Genomic DNA, 21,135 nt, shown 5'->3' on the forward strand with positions numbered 1-21,135 from the left:
GGAGTCAATAGACTCTATGAGTCTTAAAAATTTTTTAATTTTAAACTGTCTCCTAGATAGTATAAGCCACCGTCTGAGTCATCTTGCACTTAAAAAATAATCCAGAAAAGCCTATTAAAGAATAGAAAACCCAAATATGTAACTTCCTCCTGTGACAGAAAGAACAAAAATTTCAACGTTCACAGCTTAAAGACATTTAGCACCTCAAAAAGATGTATCATAGGTAAGTTTCAAGATAATCATTTTCTATACTTTAATGATATTATATAATCATAATCCATTGGAAGTTAAGTCAATTTACCAAAAACAAAAACAAAAACAAAAACAAAAACCCTCAGAAATGCAAATAACAGTGCTTTGTAAAACTGTATGGCCTATTATCTGGAAGGCACTGTGTGATTCTGGGACTGGACTTTTCATTAAAAACGTAAGAGATTCAGGCATCAGACATGTTCAATTATTGGCTTCCTAATGAAGCTCACTATCCTGTCTAATGGAGCTTTCCTTTTCAAAAGACCCCTCCTCCTTGTGTATTGTGGCATTGAGTGCCTCTGGCATTTGCTCTATGAGAATAACTGGACAGTACAATGCTCTTGAATCCAGAGAGCTGGAGCTTGAATGGACACCATGAGCCCCAAGGACATGAAAACAATTTTTTGATTGTGTGTTTGTGTGTTTATAAAAGTTCTTGCACAAAATCAGTCTTTGTAATTTCCTAGATTTCAAGGTCATTCTTTTCTAGTTGGAGCTTCTTAACGTGGCCCTTAAAAATCCTAAAATTAAATGCATTTTTAAGCTATCTGTGTAAATACATTAAATATTTTCCTCGTTAGGAAGTTTTCAGTTTACGGCAACGTTTTCAGAGGAGTCTGTAACTCAAAGTGGATCCAGAACCACAGCATGTAGACCCCTAAAAATTAAAAACATTGAAACCTATTTAGCAAATGTGCATGAAATGAGCCAAATTCATAGTGCTTCTGTGGAGTCGGTGCCTGGAAATCTAGTCACTTCGTGGTGGAGTTACAGATGGATCTCAGTTGCCTGTATGATTTTCCCAGCCTATTGTTTTCGTATCTGATTAATTATTCTCTTAAAATTTCCATCCATAAAAAATTTCCAAAGATATTAGGATCTCTCTTCATATAGTCTTTCCTTCTTTTGAAAGATGCTATTGTTGTCACTTTGAAAACTGTAAATAGCATTCAAGATGATATTTAAGTTTGTGCCAACATTTAGTGGAAATGTCTAAGTTTTGAAATAGTAGGGAGCTCACATTCCATCTGGTGTGTTTTCATTTTATCTCCTATTCTCAGCGAATTTTAAAAGTCAGCGGCAGTGTCAATATCCTTTCTGCTATGCTAATGTGACCTCCACGTGGAAATCAAAGGAAAGGAGTTCTCAGGGCAAGTGATTCTTTCTCAGTTGAACTATTTAGTGTCATAGAATCACAAAGTATCAGAGCTAAAAGCAGGCTCACAGGTGACCAAGATGAATACCTCTCAGTTTGAAGGGAAACTGAGCCTCAGGCAGAGGGAATTGCCCATAGTCTCATTAGCCATAGGGACAGGAGTTGAGCCTCGACAGGAAGCCTTTCTGATGGCCCCATATCAGGTGGTCACTTCCTTCCCCACACTTCCATGGCCCTTTATCAGAGACCACCATCCCATGTTACTTAGTGGTTTCAACTTTGTAGCATAGTTCCTGTCACTAATTTCTTACCCATGTGTGGCAGGCTAATATTTCAAAGTAATCACTGGTGTGCCATTTCCTTCCTGACCGTCTCTTGGCTAAAGGGAAGTGCATCTATCGCTTAGCAGTAGTCTCCTTCACTCACCAGCTTAGCTTCTAATTCAAAAGGCACTGCCCCAGTGTAAGAGAAAAATGACTCATGCAGGGATAAGGACACAGAAGAGTTCTAACTGCCCACTCCCAGACTTTAAAATAGAGTTTCAAGCTGGTTAATGGACAGAGTTAAGATAGATAAAGCAAGAAAGAGTGCATGTGTACACGAGTGGGCACATGCATGCATGTGTGTGCATGTGTGCAATGGGGCAGGGTGTGTTCTACCCTTGCCTTTCCCCCAAACCCCAGGCTGAATCCTGAGGTTGGGTAATATATTAGTTTTCTATTTGCTGCTATAACAAATTTCCACAAACTCATTGGCTTAAAACAACACAAGTGTATTATCTTACAGCACTGGAGGTCAGATGTCCAAAATGGGTCTAATGGGCTAAAATTCAAGTGTTGGCCAGTCTGCATTCCTTTTTGGAGGCTCTAGGGGAAACTCTGTTCTTTTGCCTTTTCCAGCTTCTAGAGGCTGCCTGAATACCCTGGCTTATGGTTCAGTTCCATCTTTAAGGCCAGTGATGGCAAGTTGAATCTTTCTCATATTGCATCACTGTGACACTAATTATTTTGCCTCCTTCTTCCACCTTTGTGATTATATTGAGTCCACTTGGATAATCCAAGGTCATCTCCCTATCTTAAAGTTGGCTGACTAGCCTCTAATTCAATCTTCTACCTTAATTCTCTTTTACCATCTAACATATGTACAGGTTCTGAAAGATTGGTACATAGGCACCATATGGGAGGCTATTATTTGGTCTTCCACAGGTGACTCACTGCAAGCCATCCCTTTGAATTTGAGACTCTCAGAGTAGACTGAATGTGCATTCTGCTTTTTCCATCCAGAATTCTGGTAGTACACAGCTTTGCAAAGAGAATAATGAAGGACTATAGCAGCAACATGAATGTCTGCTACAGACACCTAATTTCCTGCAAGTCTTAGGAAAGTATGTAGGGATAGACAAGCTTTTCTTTCTTTCTTTTTCTTTCTTTCTTTTTTTTTTTTTTTTTTTTTTTTTTTTTTGCCCATGAGAAGAACTCTGATAGGCTGGCAAAGGCCAAAGAGTAGGTGTCCTTCATGTGCTTGTGACAAGAGACTATGTCAGGACCATGGACACCTCCAGGGATGTAGGAGGCCAAAGGTCACCATCCTGCAAAGGATGACTGCATTCTTTATGGGTATCAGAATGGACCAAAGATACACACAAGGACCAGGCAAAGTGGATTACTTGGACACCAGAGGCCAAGGAAACAACAGCCAAGGACCACAGAATCCCTGTCATTTTTAATAGTCAAACTGGTGACTGTGAAATTAATAATTGTTATATAAGGCACTCAACCTCAGACACAGCAAGAGTTGACTTGGTGATTGAGAAGAAACTGGAGACAAGACAAAAAACATGGGAATATAAGACTGTAGAATATCACATCAGCACAACTGGCTATTTTATTTTTATTTATTTATATTTATTTTTATTTTTTTGAGACAGAGTCTTTCTGTGTTGCCCAGGCTGGAGTGCAGTGGTGAGATCTTGGCTCAGTGCAAATGCCACCTGCTGGGTTCAAGCAATTCTCCTGCCTCAGCCTCCTGAGTAGCTGGGACTACAGGCGTGCACCACCAGACCCAGCTAATTTTTTGTATTTTTAGTAGAGACAAGGCTTCACCATGCTGGCCGGGCTGGTCTGGAACTCCTGATCTCATGATCTGCCCACCTCGGCCTCGCAAAGTGCTGGGATTACATGCATGAGCCACTGCGCCCAGCCCTAATTTTTAATTATTTTTTTTAGATGGAGTCTCGCTCTGTCACCCAGGCTGGAATGCAGTGGCATGATCTCAGCTCACTGCAACCTCCTCCTCTTGGGTTCAAGTGATTCTCCTGCCTCAGCCTCCCGAGTAGCTGAGACTACAGGCACACACCACCACATCCTGCTAATTTTTGTATTTTTAGTAGAGACGGGGTTTCACCACATTGACCAGGCTGGTCTTGAGTTCCTGACCTCAAGTGATCTGCCTGCCTTATCCTGAGGAGCATTTTTATTTTTTTTCTAACAAGTCAAAGAGTAGAAATACCAAAAAAGTAACCTGTCTGGGTGTTTCAGCTACTTAGCTAGCTCACACACATGTATTTCCCATGAGGTTCTGATCAAAACTAAAGTCAATTTTTTCACTAGGTTCACCAAACAACTGCCAGTAAATATTGGCTTCTGCCAATGAATGAAAAAGAACACAGGATGTCTGCTCTTAAAAGGTGACCCCTGATGTTTCCTTTACATTACACAATTATTGCATGCTCATTATATTATGTTTGGGAAATGCAAGAGAATATGAAGAAAGGAACAGGACTGTAACATTCTATTTGAAGCCACATCTCTTTTAATTTCAAGGTACATGTGCTTCCATTCCATTCTCCGTTTATATGCCACTCTTTCCATTCAATATTATATCCCAATGTATTTTTTCCCATTAAATTTAGAAAGCTTATTTTGCCAAGGTTGAGGATGTGCACCTGTGACACAGCCTCAGGAGGTTCTGACGACATGTGCCCAAGGTGATCAGAGCAGAGTTTGGTTTTATACATTTTAGGGAGACATGAGGCATCAATCAACATATGTAAGATGAACAATGGTTCATTCTGGAAAGATGGGACCACTCGAAGCAAAGGCAAGAAGACTCTAAGTGGAGAGACAGCTTCCAGGGCATAGGTAGATAGGAGACACATGGCTGCATTCTTTTGAGTTTCTGACTAGCCTCTCCAAAGAAGGCAATCAGATATGCATTTATCTCAGTGAGCAGAGGGGTGACTTTGAGTAGAATGGGAGGCAGGTTGACCCTAAGCAGCTCCCAACTTGACTTTTCCCTGTAGCTTAGTGATTTGGGGGCCCCAATATTTATTTTCCTTTCACACTTCCCCCCCTTCTCTTTTAAAAATCTTTTGGAGGAAGCATTTTAGAAGAAAATGAGTCTCTGGTCTCAGGTTTTGTCTCGTCTCTCATGACTAGGATGGTATATTCCTAGATGGGTAGGTCCTGAGTTATTAGGAAAGTTCATTTGTAGCAGGTTATCATCTTACGTTCTATGAAGAGAAAATAGGGGGAGAAAGGAAAAAACAGTAACAACAAACAAAAGAACAAGCCTGTAAAATTGATATAGGCCACATTACTCTGAAGTCCATACATCAGTAGGCAGGTATGTAAGGGGCTTATGTATGTAAATGGTTGCTGTTATTTTTTTTCTGAAGTTCCCATTGTCTAGCTTCAGTTTGCTTGGCTTTACGAAAGGACAGCTTAGTTTTTGGTGAGTCCAAATTAGGAAAAATGGGAAAAAAGAAGGAAAAAAAATTGAAAACATTGTTTTGCAGACTTGTAGTCCAGAAAAATTAGAATTCACTCCAAACTGCAGAAAATAATAAAAATGGAAAAACATTAGGCAAGACTTGAATCAAACAACAGGTATACTACAGTTTTGGAAATATAATTTTTCTCTCTCCAGTTTCCCATTTTTACTAAAGACAAATCATGGTAGGACTAATTTGCTTTATTATTCTTGGCCTGATTGTTTGTACACAGTGTTATATCATTAAAATTACTCATAAAACTTCATTTGATGGCTACATAGGTGAATATATAGTATTAAAACATATTCCTCTATTATTTGGCATTTAAATTGTTTCCCAGGTTTAGATTTTTCAAATTAATTAGATCAGTTGTCCAAGTTTTATAGACACACACTCAGACATATTCTGATGTAATCTGGAACCATAATGCAGGTAAGAGCATTTTGAACTTAGAGGGGCTGACACAGAAATGCCTGTTATTCTCTGGGTTGGGTGTAGACACAATGCCATACATAAAGGTGCGTGTTGACCAGCCTATTTTGGATTGTCTATCTTGGAGAGTACTGGTGGGCCTTTTAGGGGAGCAATTCATCAAGTTAATTTTCAGGGATGTTCCAGAAATGGGTACAGGGGACAGAGCTGGCCTTGGTGATTCGATTCTGGAGTTACCCATAGAGTTCCACTGTGCCTCTAGACTAAGACCTCCTATTGCAGCTTTAAAATCCCATTCTTTTCTCAGCAGGCTTTGTTGGTTTGAAAAAATACATCGACATCACAGGAAGGCCAACAATTTGAACTACTGTTGTAATAACTGAGGTACAAGTTCTTTCTCAGAGGGAGGTTTTGACAGGAGGCAGGCAGTGCCCAAGAAGTGGGGGGACTTGCAGCTGATAAAGGAAAGCCATGGACCTGAAGATCTGGAGAACCAGGCTCTGAACGCAGAGGGCTGGGGAAGTGCCAGGTTTAGCTCAACAGTCATTTCTTGGCAACCTACTCTATTATGTAGTGGTATTTGTTGGGTGCTGGGAGGCAGAGATGACTAAGATGAATAAGATGCTTCTGGTAGTTCATAAAGGCAGCAGAGTGAAGGAGAACCCAGACTCTGGAGCCAGACAGCCGCAGTATGAATCTCAGGTCTGTTTCTTACTCTGTCTGTATCCTCAGAAAACTTTTCAAGTCTGCCTATGTCTTCATTTCTATACATGATGGAGAAAAATGTACCTTAATGCTCAAACGAGCACTTCATTGTATATATTAACTAATCAGTATGCTAATGTCATAAGCATATCACAGTCTCCCTCCACATTTGAGGATATCTCCAGCTAATGAAAATTTTGTTTCCAACCTCTTTCAAGGAGTCTAATTCATCCTTATCCCAGATCACCAATAGATGAAACTAGCCCAATGCCCTGGGGAAAGAAAGTAAATGGTAGACACCACATGTGGATGGAAAATGATTTAGGAAAACAAGTGCAGTTGCTTATTTCAGGTCACTAAAAGGAAATTCAGCCTCAGTCTTTGTATCAACTGATAGAGCCAAGATTACCAGAGAAGCCAATGAAATTTCATATATAGATTTGACCTAACTGTGCAATGTCCTTTCAATAACTCTGAAGAGCTTACTAGAAGAAACAGTTTTTTAGAGGGAAAAATATGTTGGAGCAAGGCTACATTTCAGTGCAAAGGGAATATTCTATGAGTTCCTTAGTTACCACTCATGTAAGAAGGATTTCCAGCAGGTACTGGTGCAACTGGCCTACAAGATATTTATGGTCCATTAAGAGTTGTAAGCAAGACTGTTTCTTTTTCAGAAAAAAAAGCAGTTTTCTCTTAAATATTTTAGTGTGTTATGACATGAATACACTATAGGGCCAGCAAAAGTATTTAAGAGGTTCAGCACACAAAACCAGCTCCAAAAGGATGACCTTGGGAATTGTAGAAGCTTGGCTAGAGCATGTTGATGACTTCCTTGTGTTTAACAAAAAAGTACAAAAAGGAGTTATAATAAAGTGCCTAGATGGAGACCAATGGGCCATATTCTAAAAGCAGAGAAAATGCCTGACTTTGTAAAATGCCGTTTCTCTCACTGTAAGTCTTAATTACTGGTGGTGTGTCTAGGACCTATATATTTATTGGAAATCCAGTGTGTGTGTCATGTGTGTGTTGTGTGTGTGTTTGTGTTTGTGTGTGTGTGTGTGTGTGTAAATGTCTCTAAGGTTGAACAGGGATATGAAAACCATTTGAGGTTTAGTACTGGAAGTCCCAGTGTCTAAGAAAATCACTTTTCTCACTATTACGTGGGTTTTCCATAAAATTGAAGGATAATATTTTCCTTAGGCTAAAGCAAAGGATGACAGAAATAGGGAAGGCTTTGTAGTCAAACAGACTTTGATATAAACAGGCTTTACCATGAGCTGGTTGTGAGGTTTTGACATAGACATTTACTCTCTGCAAATTTAGTTTCAATTCAATGGTATGAATGATATTGACCCTGCCAGGTTAATGAAAATAAAATAATGTATGCTTGGCACCTAGCAGACAGTCCAGCCCAATGTGTATTCTCACTGACAATAATTTGATTATTATTCTCAAATATTATATTTATTTAAAATAGATTTATTATTATTCTCAGTGTATTCTCAATGACAATAATAATTTTATTATATTATTATTTTTCATTAGTGCTCTCCCTAGGAGAATAGACTGAGAACTAGAGTTGTTTATGACCACCAACCTTACACTAGAAGCCCAGTACAACTGGATATTTTCCCCCCATTTTAAATATGGAAAACATGAGACACTGAGATTTAAATAGCAAATTCAACATTAAAGAGATTGCAATAAATCACTATGTTGACTCAAGGTACAGAATTTAGAGCTATACAGGTATACCAGCTCTTTCTTGATTTCCTTGATTAGAAAGAAAATCTGGCATCATTCAAATTCCTCTTCTAAATCTGGGGAAGGTCATAACAATCTCCACAAACAGCTGCTTGCTAGTAAGCTGAAGCAGTTTGAAAGCATTCTAGAGCGACACCATCCAGAAGAAATCTAATGCAAGATACATATGTTATTAAAAGTGTTTCGTAGCAACACCAAAACAAGTGCAAAGAAACAGGTAAAATTAATTTTAGTGATATAATTTTTAACTCAACATTACCAAAATATTATCATTTCAACATGTAACTACTATAAAACATTATTAATGAGATATTTACTTTTTTTTTGGTAGAAGTCTTTGAAATCCAAACTGGATTTTACATTTACAACACATCTCATTTCAGACTGGTCACATGTAGCTAGTGGCTATCAAACTGAATATCAATTGTAGACCTCACCTCGCAGTGACAAAAATATAACCACATTTTGAACACTTAAGCTGGGATTCTAAACATCAGGCTATGTTTCCAGGACTCTATGTCTCCAAAAGCAGGCAACCTGGAGGCCTTAGGGTTTCCTCCTGCTGGCACATGGCACACGAATGAACCTTGCTCCAAGCTAAGAAGTTACGGGATTTATTTATAAAGGTTGTTTGAATTACATGTATCATTATTTTTTCTAAAGAATGATAGGTAATAATTTAAAAATAAAAACATTTACAAATGCTTTGGGAGTTTAAAAATGTATTAATTTTTATCATCTGTTTCCCCCTAATTCTTGCTTATTTTGATTTTCTTCATTAAAAGAGAGATAAAGTCAAATGGTTGGGGGCTTTTCACTTTGGGGCCATTATATATTGAGGGAATCATGTCAATGCTTAATTCATATCTGTTTTCTCTTTGCCTAATTTATCCATTTCTACTCATAATTTATTTTTCCAATAGTCTTTTTTTTTTTTTTTCTGTCCCTAATCCATATACTCTCATTTCTCTAAGTAAAATAGATTTGGAAAAACTACTGAAATCTTGGTAGTATGCTTTAGCAGGTTAACTCCAAACTTATAAAAACTTTTTGGACAACTTTAAGTGACTTTATTAATAGCTACGTTGAGAACCTTGAATGCAAACCTAAGATTTTTTTAAACACCCAAACAGCCCATTCTTCAAGCACTGTAGTTAAACTTAGGTTTCACTGCAGCAGCCACTGTGAGACTGAGAGCAGAACTATGAGAAGCAGGTAGGAAGACAGATGGACTACAGAAACAAGGACACCTCAGAGCAGGTGTTTTCCTCCTTCACTGGCAAGCACCTTAGAGCTTTCTGATGGAATGTATCTGTTTGGAGCGAGAATTCACTGTGGAGGGCAGATAGGACTCTGCACAAGAAAGCTTGATTCAGGAAATAATGAGGGAGGACCACATGGAATGGTTTGATAGAGTGGACTTACTATGGATGCTATGGATAGAGTGACACATAATTAAATTTTTCTTATTTCTCACTAACATGCAACTGAACATATTCAAACAACATAGGAGAGTAATTCTGGGAAACTAATCTAGGGTGGTTGACCTCAAAGCAAACTCTAGGAAAACTTCAAGGCATTCTTTGCCTTGAAGCTCAACCTCTAGATACCTGTATCCTCCTCATCAACCACTCTTCAGCCTTCTTTCATTATTTTTCCTCTTTAGTGTCCAATGACTTCATGATCTTCCTTGGAGGCCCCAGCTCACCATCACTACCATTATAGCCCTCCATGCTTCTCAACATTCCTCACTTGCTCAACTCTGTCAAACATGACTAGCCTGGGCCAGGCACAGTGGCCCATGCCTGTAATCCCAGTACCTTGGGAAGTCAAGCCAGGAGGATTGTTTGAGGCTAGGAGTTTGAGACCAGCCTGGACAACATTGTGAGACCTGTCTCTACAAAAAGAAAAAAAAAAAAAAACATTAGCCAGGTGTGGTGGTATGTGCCTGTAGTCCTAGCCACTCAGGAGGCTGAGCCAGGAGGATCACTTGAGACCAGGGGTTTGAGGCTGTAGTGAGCTATGACTGGGCCACTGCTCCCCAGCCTGGCAACAGAGCGAGACCCTGTCTCTTGGGGGAGAAAAAAGAGTTAATAAAATGACTAACCTGAATCATATATTGTGACAGTTAATATTGAGTGTCAACTTGATTGGACTGAAGGATGCAAAGTATTGTTATTGGGTGTGTCTATGAGGGAATTGCCAAAGGAGATTAACATTTGAGTCAGTGGACTGGAGATGCAGACCCACCCTCAATCTGGGTGGTTACCATCTAATCAGCTGTCAGCACGGCTAGAATAAAGCAGGCACAAGAAGGTGGAAAGAGCTGACTTGCTGAGTCTTCCAGCCTTCATCTTTCTCCTGTGCTGGATGCTTCCTGCCCTCGAACATCAGACTCCAAGTTCTTCAGCTTATGGTCTCTTGGACTTATACCAGTGGTTTGCCAGGGGCTCTTGGGCCTTCAGCAACAGAGTGAAGGCTGCTCTGTCAGCTTCCCTACTTTTGAGGTTTTGGGACTCGGACTGGCTTCCTTGCTCTTCAGCTTGCAGATGGCCTATTGCGGGGCTTCACCTGGTGATCGTGCAAGTTAATACTCCTTAATAAAGTCTCCTTCATATGTACATCTGTCCTATTCATTTTGTCCTGCTAGAGAATGCTAATACATATATTATCTGAATATTTGTTTCTGTGAGAAAAATGGGCACAAATAACTTTTAACCAGAAAAGTGCTTTTCTGCTAATTTTGTTTTTCTCTTTTGAGGAACAAAGAGATTTAAGTCAGTAATAATCTGACATAGGATAGGGTAAACCAGATGCTTACCCAGCTCTCTCATTATTAAAATAGGTAGCCAAAGAGCATTCATAGATACAGAGGGAGTATTTGAGGTCATAGGCCATTAAATTAGCATTACTATATGCTTATTTGTTAGTTTCATCACATCTGGTTCTTTGAGTAAAAAGTCTCCATTTATTTAGAAGAGTATATCAAGTTGTTATCTTATTCTGAATGAGAGATACCAAAGTTTTCATTCCAAAATTCTCAAATACCCAGAAACTTACCACTCGGTGGGAGGACATCAGTAAACCCAGAAGACCAAAAGCTAATTAACTGTCTCACTGAAACATTCCTTCCTTTTTGAAAAGTCAACTAGGGACCCATGGACTCTGAGCCCATTGTTAAATGGTGTGTGAAAGAGATCCAAGTTCAACAATAAATATCATCAGCAATATAATGGTTCTCTCCAGCCCTCAGGGCCAAATGGCCTGCATTTTAGCAAATTGATTTTGCTCATGAATTGTGTTAAGCCAAGCAATTGTTTCCCATGACATGCTTGAACCCACATTTGCTTTGTCTATGAAATTCATGGTTGAATTTGTCCAATTGCTGATTGCTATTCCCATTTGTTTTAATAATAGTCACTTTCTTCATCAGTAATGGGTTTTATATACAGTGCACAATCACATTCATTCAATGTCACCCATAAACATTTGATGAATTGTCCAATATAGTTATGAGAGTTGCTTATTTGCGATACAGCTAGGGTAAGTCTTACTGAGTTAATGAGATGATATGACATTAGGCCATGGGTGTTTCCTCCTCCACATTAGCTATACACACTCTTTTATTCAAGGACCCATTTGGGTCATTACCATAATCTTCATCAACTTGTCAAGATAATGAAGGGCCCACTGAGTTCAGGGAAGGCTTGGCATAATTCATGAAAATTTAAAGAACATAGATGTAGAAAGAGTTTGGGTGCTACAGATAAACAAGATCTACATAGACAACCACAAGGAAAGAGCTTCAGCAGACATTCTGCTTTGGAAGGGGGAGAGTTTGAGCTCAGTTTTAAGACAGAACAGAGGCTCCTATTCTGAAATGTCTAGGACATACTGCTGGAGGAAGAGAAGGTGAAAACAAACTTAGAGATGATAATCAAGTTTGGAAAGAAAGGAAGAGTAGCTCTCAAGCCTGCTTTCAGCAAATCCTACATCTGTATTTGTTATAGCCACATAAATCTGGGTTTGGTGGGAGGGGGCAAGTTAGTTATTAACTTTGACACGTGCCTACCAGACTTGCTTAGCAATCAGACAAGGTTTATATTTGCTTCCCCAACCATTCCAGAGTACCACAATTTGTAGACTTCTGCACACTGATTTCTGACCAAAGGATTCTGTTCCATCAATGACCCATTAAATTCACCTCAGATGGCTGATAGCACCATGTCGAAGTCTCACTCAGTGTGGCTATGAGTTAGCGAATTGACCCTCTGAAAAGCAATATATAGTCTCCTTTTAAATTATGTGAGAACGAGTAGAGAATTTCAAGTTCTTCTAGATCAAGACGTTGGTTTTTTAAAAATGTGTTCATTCGTTTTCAAATATTCACTGAAGGTCCAACCTAGGCCAGATTAGGTCCTTGCTCTTAAGACTATAACACATAATTGGGGGATGCAGGTATTGAATAATAAATTAATAAATTATGTCAAGTGTGGGAGGTGTTAAGAAAGAAACAGACATGGTAATATGATAGAGTTACTCTAGAGGGGACAGAGGATTAACTATTATAGATGAAATCAGAAAACAGCGAAAAGTACCCTTCGAGGAGGTGACTCAGAGATGAGATTTGAATGATGACATGAAGCCACATAAAGGGGAAGAGAAGATGGTAGACGTTACAGGTGAAGAGAACAACATGTGCAAAGGCACTGAGGTGGGAACAAGAATGATATATTTGACAAAAGAAGTCAGTGGTAGTGAATGAGACTTACAGGAGCTGGGGAGATGGGGCAGGACCCACCACTGAAGTTAAAGAACTAACCTGGATTTTGGGTTTTACATTTAAGTCTTTAATCCATCTTGAGTTAATTTTTGTATAATATGTAAGGAAGGGGTCCGGTTTCTGTTTTCTGCATATGACTAGCCAGTTTTCCCAACACCATTTATTAAGTAGGTAATCCTTTCCCCATTCCTTGTTTTTGTCTGTCTGTCGAAGATCAGATGGTTGTAGATGTGTGATGTCATTTCTTTTTTTTTTTTTTTTTTGAGACAGAGTCTTGCTCTGTCGCCCAAACTGGAGTGCAGTGGCCGGATCTCAGCTCACTGCAAGCTCTGCCTTTCGGGTTCATGCCATTCTCCTGCCTCAGCCTCCCGAGTAGCTGGGACTATAGGCGCCCACCACCTCACCTGGCTAGTTTTTTTGTATTTTTTAGTAGAGACGGGGTTTCACCGGGTTAGCCAGGATGGTCTCTATCTCCTGACCTTGTGATCCACCCGTCTCGGCCTCCCAAAGTGCTGGGATTACAGGCTTGAGCTACCGCGCCCGGCCTGTGTGATGTCATTTCTGAAGTCTCTGTTCTGTTCCATTGGTCTATATATCTGTTTTGGTACCAGTACCATGCTGTTTTGGTTACTGTAGTCTTGTATAGTTGAAAGTCAGATAGCATGATGCCTCCAGCTTTGTCCTTTTTGATTAGGACTGTCTTGGCTATATGAGCTCTTTTTTGGTTCCATATTAAATTTAAAGTAGTTTTTTCTAATTCTGCAAAGAAAGTCAACAGTAGCTTGATGGGAATAGCATTGAATCTATAAATTACTTTGGGCAATATGGCAATTTTCACGATATTGATTCTTCCTATCTGTGAGCATGGAATGTTTTTCCATTTGTTTGTATTCTTTTATTTCCTTGAGTGGTGGTTTGTAGTTCTCCTTGAAGAGGTCCTTCACATCCCTTGTAAGTAGTAATCCTAGGTGTTTTATTCTCTTTGTAGCAATTGTGAATGGGAGTTTGCTCATAATTTGGCTCTCTGACTATTATTAGTGTATAGGAATGTTTGTGATTTTTGCACATTGATTTTATATCCTGAGACTTTGCTGAAGATGCTTATCAGCTTAAGGAGGTTTTGGGCTGACACGATGGGGTTTTCTAAATATATAATCATGCCATCTGCAAACAGAGACAATTTGTCTTCCTCTCTTCCTATTTGAACACGCTTTATTTCTTTCTCTTGCCTGATTGCCCTGGCCAGAACTTCCAATACTATGTTGAATAGGAATGGTGAGAGAGGACATTCTTGTGTTGTGTTGTGTTGTGCTGGTTTCCAAAGGGAATGCTTCCAGCTTTTGCCCATTTAGTATGATATTGGCTATGGGTTTGTCATAAGTAGCTCTTATTATTTTGGGCTATGTTCAATCAATACCTAGTTTATTGAGAGTTTTTAACATGAAGGGATGTTGAATTTTCTCGAAGGCCTTTTCTGCATCTATTGAGATTATCATGTGGTTTTTGTCATTGGTTCTGTTTATGTGATGGATTACATTTATTGATTCATGTATGTTGAACCAGCCTTGCATCCCAGAGATGAAGCTGACCTGATCATGGTGGACAAGCTTTTTCATGTACTGCTGGATTTGGTTTGCCAGTATTTTATTAAGGATTTTCACACCGATGTTCATCAGGGATATTGGTCTGAAGTTTTCTGTTTTTATTTTGTCTCTGCCAGGTTTCGGTATCAGGATGATGCTGGCCTCATAAAATGAATTAGGGAGGCATCCTTCTTTTGGGATTGTTTGGAATGCTTTCAGAAGGAATGGTACCAGCTCCTCTCTGTACCTTAGGTAGAATTTGGCTGTGAATTCATCTGGTCATGGGCTTTTTTTGGTTGGGAGGCTATTAATTATTGTCTCAATTTCAGAACTTGTTAGAAAATGTAGGCAATACCATTCAGGACATAGGCATGGGCAAAGACTTCAAGATGAAAACACCAAAAAAAAAAAAAAATTGCAACAAAAGCCAAAGTTGACAAATAGGATCTAACTAAAGAGTTTCTGTACAGCAAAAGAAACTAGCATCAGAATGAACAGGCAACCTACAGAATGGGAGAAAAATTTTGCAATCTACCCACCTGACAAAGGTCTAATATCCAAAATCTACAAGGAACTTAAATAAATTTACAAGAAACAAACAAAAAATCAAAAAGTGGGCAAAGAATATGAACAGACACTTCTCAAAAGAAGATATTTATGCAGCCAAGAAACACAGGAGAAGAGCTCATCATCACTGATCATTAGAGAAATGCAAATCAAAACCACAATGAGATAGCATCTCACACCAGTCAGAATAGCGATTATTAAAACAACAGATGTTGGTGAGGCCGTGAAGAAATAGGAATGCTTTTACATTGTTGGTGGGAGTATAAATTAGTTCAACTATTGTGGAAGACTGTGTGGTGATTCCTCAAGGATCTAGAACCAGAAATACCATCTGACCCAGCAATCCTATTACTGGGTATACACCCAAAGGATTATAAATCATTGTACTATACACATGCATATGTATGTTTATTGCAGCACTATTTACAACAGCAAAGACTTGGAACCAACCCAAATGTCCATCAATGATAGACTGGATAAAGAAAAAGTGGTACATATATACCATGGGATACTATGCAGCCATAAAAAAGAATGAGATCATATCTTTTGCAGGGACATGGATGAAGCTGGAAACCATCATTCTCAGCAAACTAACACAGGAACAGAAAACCAAAGATTGCATGTTCTCACTCATAAGTGGGAGTTGAACAATTAGAACACATGGACACACAGAGGGGAAGAACACACACTGGGGTCTGTTGGGGGTGGGGGCAATGGGGAGGGAAAGTATTAAGACAAATACCTAATGCATGTGGGGCTTAAAACCTAGATGACGGCTTGATAGGTGCAGCAAACCACCATGGCACATGTATACCTATGTAACAAACCTGCACGTCCTGCACATGTATCCCGGAATGTGAAGTTAAAAACAACAACAACAACAACAACAACAAAACAACAACAACAAAACAACAAAAAAACTCACCTGGGGCCAGAGCACTGTAAATGAGTAGGCAGGGAGGTTAAACAGATGTTTCAGATAAGCAGCATGCCCAGTATACCAGACAGAAGATCCTGGGGAATAGCAATCTTTGAGTGGCAGAGAAAAGAGGAGCAGCCCATGAAATAGGCAAAGATCTTAAACTCCAATGCCTTCAGGAGCTATGCATGCACCATCAGCCAGTGAAAAAAGCCTAGGTAGGAGGCAGACATGGCAACTGCATAGGCCTAGAGAATGAGCAATATGCCTAACAGCATTTAGATTCATTAAGAAATACTTCACAGCCACAATAAAGCAAATAACCAAAAATACTTTGCAGGCAAAAATAAAACACATATGAGGAGGCAAGCAAAGCCCAAGGACCATCAATACGCAATGCTGAGCTGCAGGAAAAGCAGGAAGTGGGCTGGGAATGAGAAAAAAATCAGTAAAGTGTGGTTTCCTATACGTTTTTTTAAAAAAACGTTTTACCTTTTATTTCCATGAACTTAACAAAGAAAACAATATGTTTCACTAGACAGTCACCCAAACATTGTAATACTAACAACAACAACAACAAAAAACCCCACTATTTGTTACAGAACTTGTAAAACCTGAAAATGGCGGTAATGATCAAATGGTTCAAATGTGTAGAGAGGAATCACAAATCCAAGTGGCCCATCCACTGACCAAATGTAGATATCTTCTTGAAGAACTGTGGCCATCTGCTCTGTGCTTGAGTGAATCCAGGGATGGGAAGCTCACCCCCTTGTAAGGCACTCTTTAAGTGTTCAGAAGGTTTTTTCACTTTGACCTGTTATTATGTAGAGCTAATGATATCTGCCACCTTGTAGTCCGATAATCACAGATATGCCCTCTGGAGTCACATAGAATGTATTTAATACCTTTCCAACTGCCAGCCCTTCAGATAATTTGGAAACAGTGACTCTGTTACTATCTTCCCTCTACAAGTCTTTCTTTTTCCAGGCAAACATTCCTACCATCAACTACTCCCCACATCTGTTTTCAGACCCAACCGCCCTTCTTATGAACCTTCTTATTTGTCATTAACCATCTTAAAACAGTGCCCAGAAAGAACACAATGTTCCTAGCCAATTTATACTCTGGGGCTTCTTTAGGCATAATTTTCTATGTCTGCGGCAGTAGAAACACAATTACATTTTATGGAGCTCAGCCTCCTGCTGTTCCTGTTTCCTACCTCCCACCCTCCAAGGCAGTCTGTTTGTTGAACGTCCTAAACAGATGCATAATCTAGAGCGAGTGCTCCCATCAATATAAAGAATGCCATCCCTCATCACTCCATCGCTTCTGATTAAGATCACTTGGTCTAATGTACATTAAGTTCTATACCAATAATGCCTGTGCGGTACTGCATGCTTTTCATGCCTCTTTCTGAACACTGTGTTATTAGATACTCAGCCTAGAGAAGCATTTTCATACAAAGAGGAAGACAAAACTGAGAATGAATGGTTAAAGACAAAGGGAAAATTGGGAATCTCACCGTTGGAAAGAATGGTAGATGGGAATATCCAATGACCTGGCTTTGAATCTGGTTCTCTACTAACCATTGCTACTTAAAAAAATAGTAATAATAACAATAAGAACAGAAACTGCTATCTATTAACAAATTCTTGGTAAGTACTAAGCCCTGAAATAAGTCTTTCAGGCTTCGATATCATATGGTTAGGAGATGCCACTGGGATTTGAACTTACTTCTGCCTGTTTCTAGACTTCAATCTCTACACAGTCTTCTACCACAATCTCCCTTAGTGGATACTGTCTATACTACATATGACGTATACCACTGATTTAAAAAAAAAAGAAAAGAAAGAACTCTTACAGTAATTACTTCTCCTGAGATGATCCTCCAAAATGTGGGAAGTAGAAACATGTGTTTTCTTATCTGTGGGGCCATGAGAGCATGCAGACAAGGGCAAAAGAATAAGAGAGGAGAGAGAGGCCATACACCAACCACAGTGCTATACATTGTGTCTTGAACTGGGCTGAAATGTAACCATGCAGCTTCAGTTTCAAGCACATTTGGAACATCGACAAGATTTCAAGGTGACTGTTCAGCCTAAGAAAACAGTGTTTTCAAGCACTTTTAATGCTACCTTAGCAGTACTTACTAGTATATAATTCATGTGCTAATTTATTCATTAAAACAGTCTGTATTTGGCAACATTTTATTAACCTTAGTTTACATTACTGAGATTGGTATTTGTATTTTAATTACATCTCTTTATAATTACTCTATAATTCTGATTTTCTTCCAATGTGAACTGAGCCCTTATCAATCCCCAAACTGTATTCCACATCCAATGAAAATGAGTTCAAATTATAGTTTTATAGAATATGGCTTTGGAAAACCCAGAGAGCCTATTCTCATAGGTAGTCATGCATCAGAGCCTCCTGGGGATTTCCTTATATAATGACTGATTCCTGAGTGCTGTGCAATCAACTCGATCAGAATCTCCAGGGACGGGACCTCCTGAGAATTGAGATCTGCAGCGACTAGTCCACAAATCAGCACTTAGGTACTGGTGACTAGATTATTTCCACTCTACGCACATCCACTACAGCTCTTGGAAAACATAGGAAGCAAAAGATAGTAAGGGTTATCCTAAAGGCAGAATAACCAGCCACTTCATGAAATCCAATGCGTCTCAGAAACATTAATTATAAGTTTCATTATTAACTGCTGACCTATTGTTTTTTATTTTCAGGGTTTGAGTTGTCACTTTAATGTCAGTACTGCAAAGAAGCCCTATAGACACACACACAAAAAGTTGCATAGATTTTAACTGGTCCCTGGAAACGAGGTAGAGATAATCATGTGGTTTATTTGATAGAGCCACATGACAAACAATCTAGATAAACAATATGTTTTAAAATGCATTCTCAAAGAGTTAGAACAGGAATGTCAAATAGACAGCAAATATGATACCTCCCTCCTATCTAATGCCCTTGGCAGGCATTGCTAATCAATCACAGCACTTTTCCTTGCATCCACAAACAGCCTCAAAGTCCTTTTAACCAATCACTCCAGGGCACTAGTGCTATCTAATCTGCTGTACCATGTGGGGGACATACTTTCTCCTCTTTGGCTAGAATAAACAGGTAAACTGAAATCACCTTATATTTTATAACAGCCTGATCCATGACAGGCTCTACACTCCACACGGTGGAAATGGGCATCTGAAGGTTCTCATGTAGACAGGGCTTTAGGTAAGGATCACCTGGCTCTTGCCGATTCATATTTGTAGTGGTTTTACACTTATATCTTTGAATGGGAGTACTTAGAAATAAATTAACTTCTTTAATATTTATGATAAGTGAGTTACACTTATTCAAATCAACCTAGTTTTTGCTAATGATAATTCAAAGTTTCACTTTGAATAAATGCTGTTGGGAATGACAAGCTGAGTTCCAAAGTGTTTTAAAAATTAAGTGTAGCATTTAACTAAAACAATCATATATCAATCTGCTTGATTTTCACCGGTAGCACCGTAGGTTTTCTTCTGTGGAGATTCTGGGCCGTATCTCCATGCAAATATTTACTGTACTGGTAAATGACAGGATAGAAATCACAAGGACACTTGTTTTCTGCTGGTTTTCATTTGAAAAAGAAAATCATTAGAATTAATTAGTCTTGGGTTCCCATGATGGCCATTCTTGACTCCTTGGCCTCTACTGCCACTTTCCAAGTCAGACTAAATAGAATTCCATTTCAGACCATATCTAGGGTAATACCTGATTCATTAGGTTGATGTCATCCCAACGACAGTCCCGATGATCAAACAATAAGATCAGAGAGAGCAGACCTACCTTCTCATAGATGCTGTCATTCCTGTGAAAGTCTCCAGTCTTCCTGGGAAGAACATGGACGTGAACGTGCTGAAAATGTACAAGAAATAAAAAAAAAAAATGTGATTATCTCCCCATGTATTTTTAGACTTGACAGTGATGATCTCATGAAGCCCAATTACTCCACGATGGTTCCTGCTGGGTTATTTTTCAGAGGAAGTTGATATCCACCTTCGGTAACTATACCTGAATTCTGCCAAGAAGAGAGTGCACTAAGCAAGAGAGAACAACTTGGTGGTATATATATAAGAGTTGGAGTGAAATGCTAGAGTGTTTCAGAGGCTCTATGGAATTATTCATGGTTGTCAGTCTTGGTTGTAGTTAGCCAGTGCTTTGAAATGACAGCACATCTTCAAAGGTGACCATCATGACTCTGAATCTGACAAGAAATAAGAATTGGCTAACAGAGAACTGCATAAGTAAAGAGGGAATGAATGAGAGTAGCAAGTAGTATGGGCAGAATTACAGACTCAGAGCTTTGAGAAATAATCGTATAATAGTAATATAAACAGTTCTCATTTATTAAGCATTTACTTCCTATGATAAGGAAAGCTGTGTGTTTGGCATTCTGTCATTTAGTACTCTTAAAAATCCTGTGAGGCAGCCGGGTGTGGTGGCTCACGCCTGTAATCCCAGCACCTTGGGAGACCAAGGGGGCCAGATCACGAGGTCAGGAGATCGAGACCATCCTGGCCAACACGGTGAAACCCTGTCTCCACTGAAAATAGAAAAACAAAAAATTAGGAGGCTGAGGCAGGAGAATGGCGTGAACCCAGGAGGCAGAGCTTGCAGTGAGACGAGATCACGCCACTGCATTCCAGCCTGGGCGACAGAGTGAGACTCCTTCTCAAAAAAAAAAAAAAAAAAAAAAAAAAAAAAATCCTGTGAGGCAAGGTCTACTATGATCTCCATTTCACAGAAGAGGAAATCAATGTTCAGTGAGGCCAGAGCACCAGAGGAAGTAAAAGTCAGCACCGGAAATGAGGCCTCTTGGCTTTTGCTCCCACATGTTTCATTAGCACATGCACTGCTTCTGCAAACTTAATCTTTTAAATAGCCCATTTCCCTAGTCTACTAAAGCACCCAGGTAATATACATAGCAATGCTATTATGCAATGATCATGAATCAAGGCTCAGAGCATATCTAATTCAATATATTCTTCAAGGCTAAACTGCCATTTGAAAGTTTTACTTTCCAAATAGCCTCTAGAGTACCTTGTGTGAAGTTAAACCTCATTTCTGCCCTTGAGCTGTGTTCCACTTTTATTACAAACCATGGGGAGGAATGCGAAAATGAAGAGCTTAAATAGAGAG

The 21,135-nt window shown here is 39.2% G+C and overlaps 1 protein-coding gene across 10 annotated transcripts in view; it reads right to left on the reverse strand.

Annotated features, from left to right (window-relative positions):
- FHIT (fragile histidine triad diadenosine triphosphatase) overlaps positions 1 to 21,135 on the reverse strand; it is a 1,520,982-nt gene that overhangs the window by 155,069 nt on the left and 1,344,778 nt on the right. For all 10 annotated transcript variants that reach the window (XM_030927077.1, XM_030927123.1, XM_030927074.1 and 7 more), the window contains one exon: positions 19,783 to 19,851. In XM_030927077.1, the coding sequence (XP_030782937.1) occupies positions 19,783 to 19,851 (69 nt within the window). The remainder of the gene's footprint in view (positions 1 to 19,782; positions 19,852 to 21,135) is intronic.

The sequence above is a fragment of the Rhinopithecus roxellana genome, chromosome 1 (assembly GCF_007565055.1).
Source record: "Rhinopithecus roxellana isolate Shanxi Qingling chromosome 1, ASM756505v1, whole genome shotgun sequence".
Classification (NCBI taxonomy): Eukaryota; Metazoa; Chordata; class Mammalia; order Primates; family Cercopithecidae; genus Rhinopithecus; species Rhinopithecus roxellana.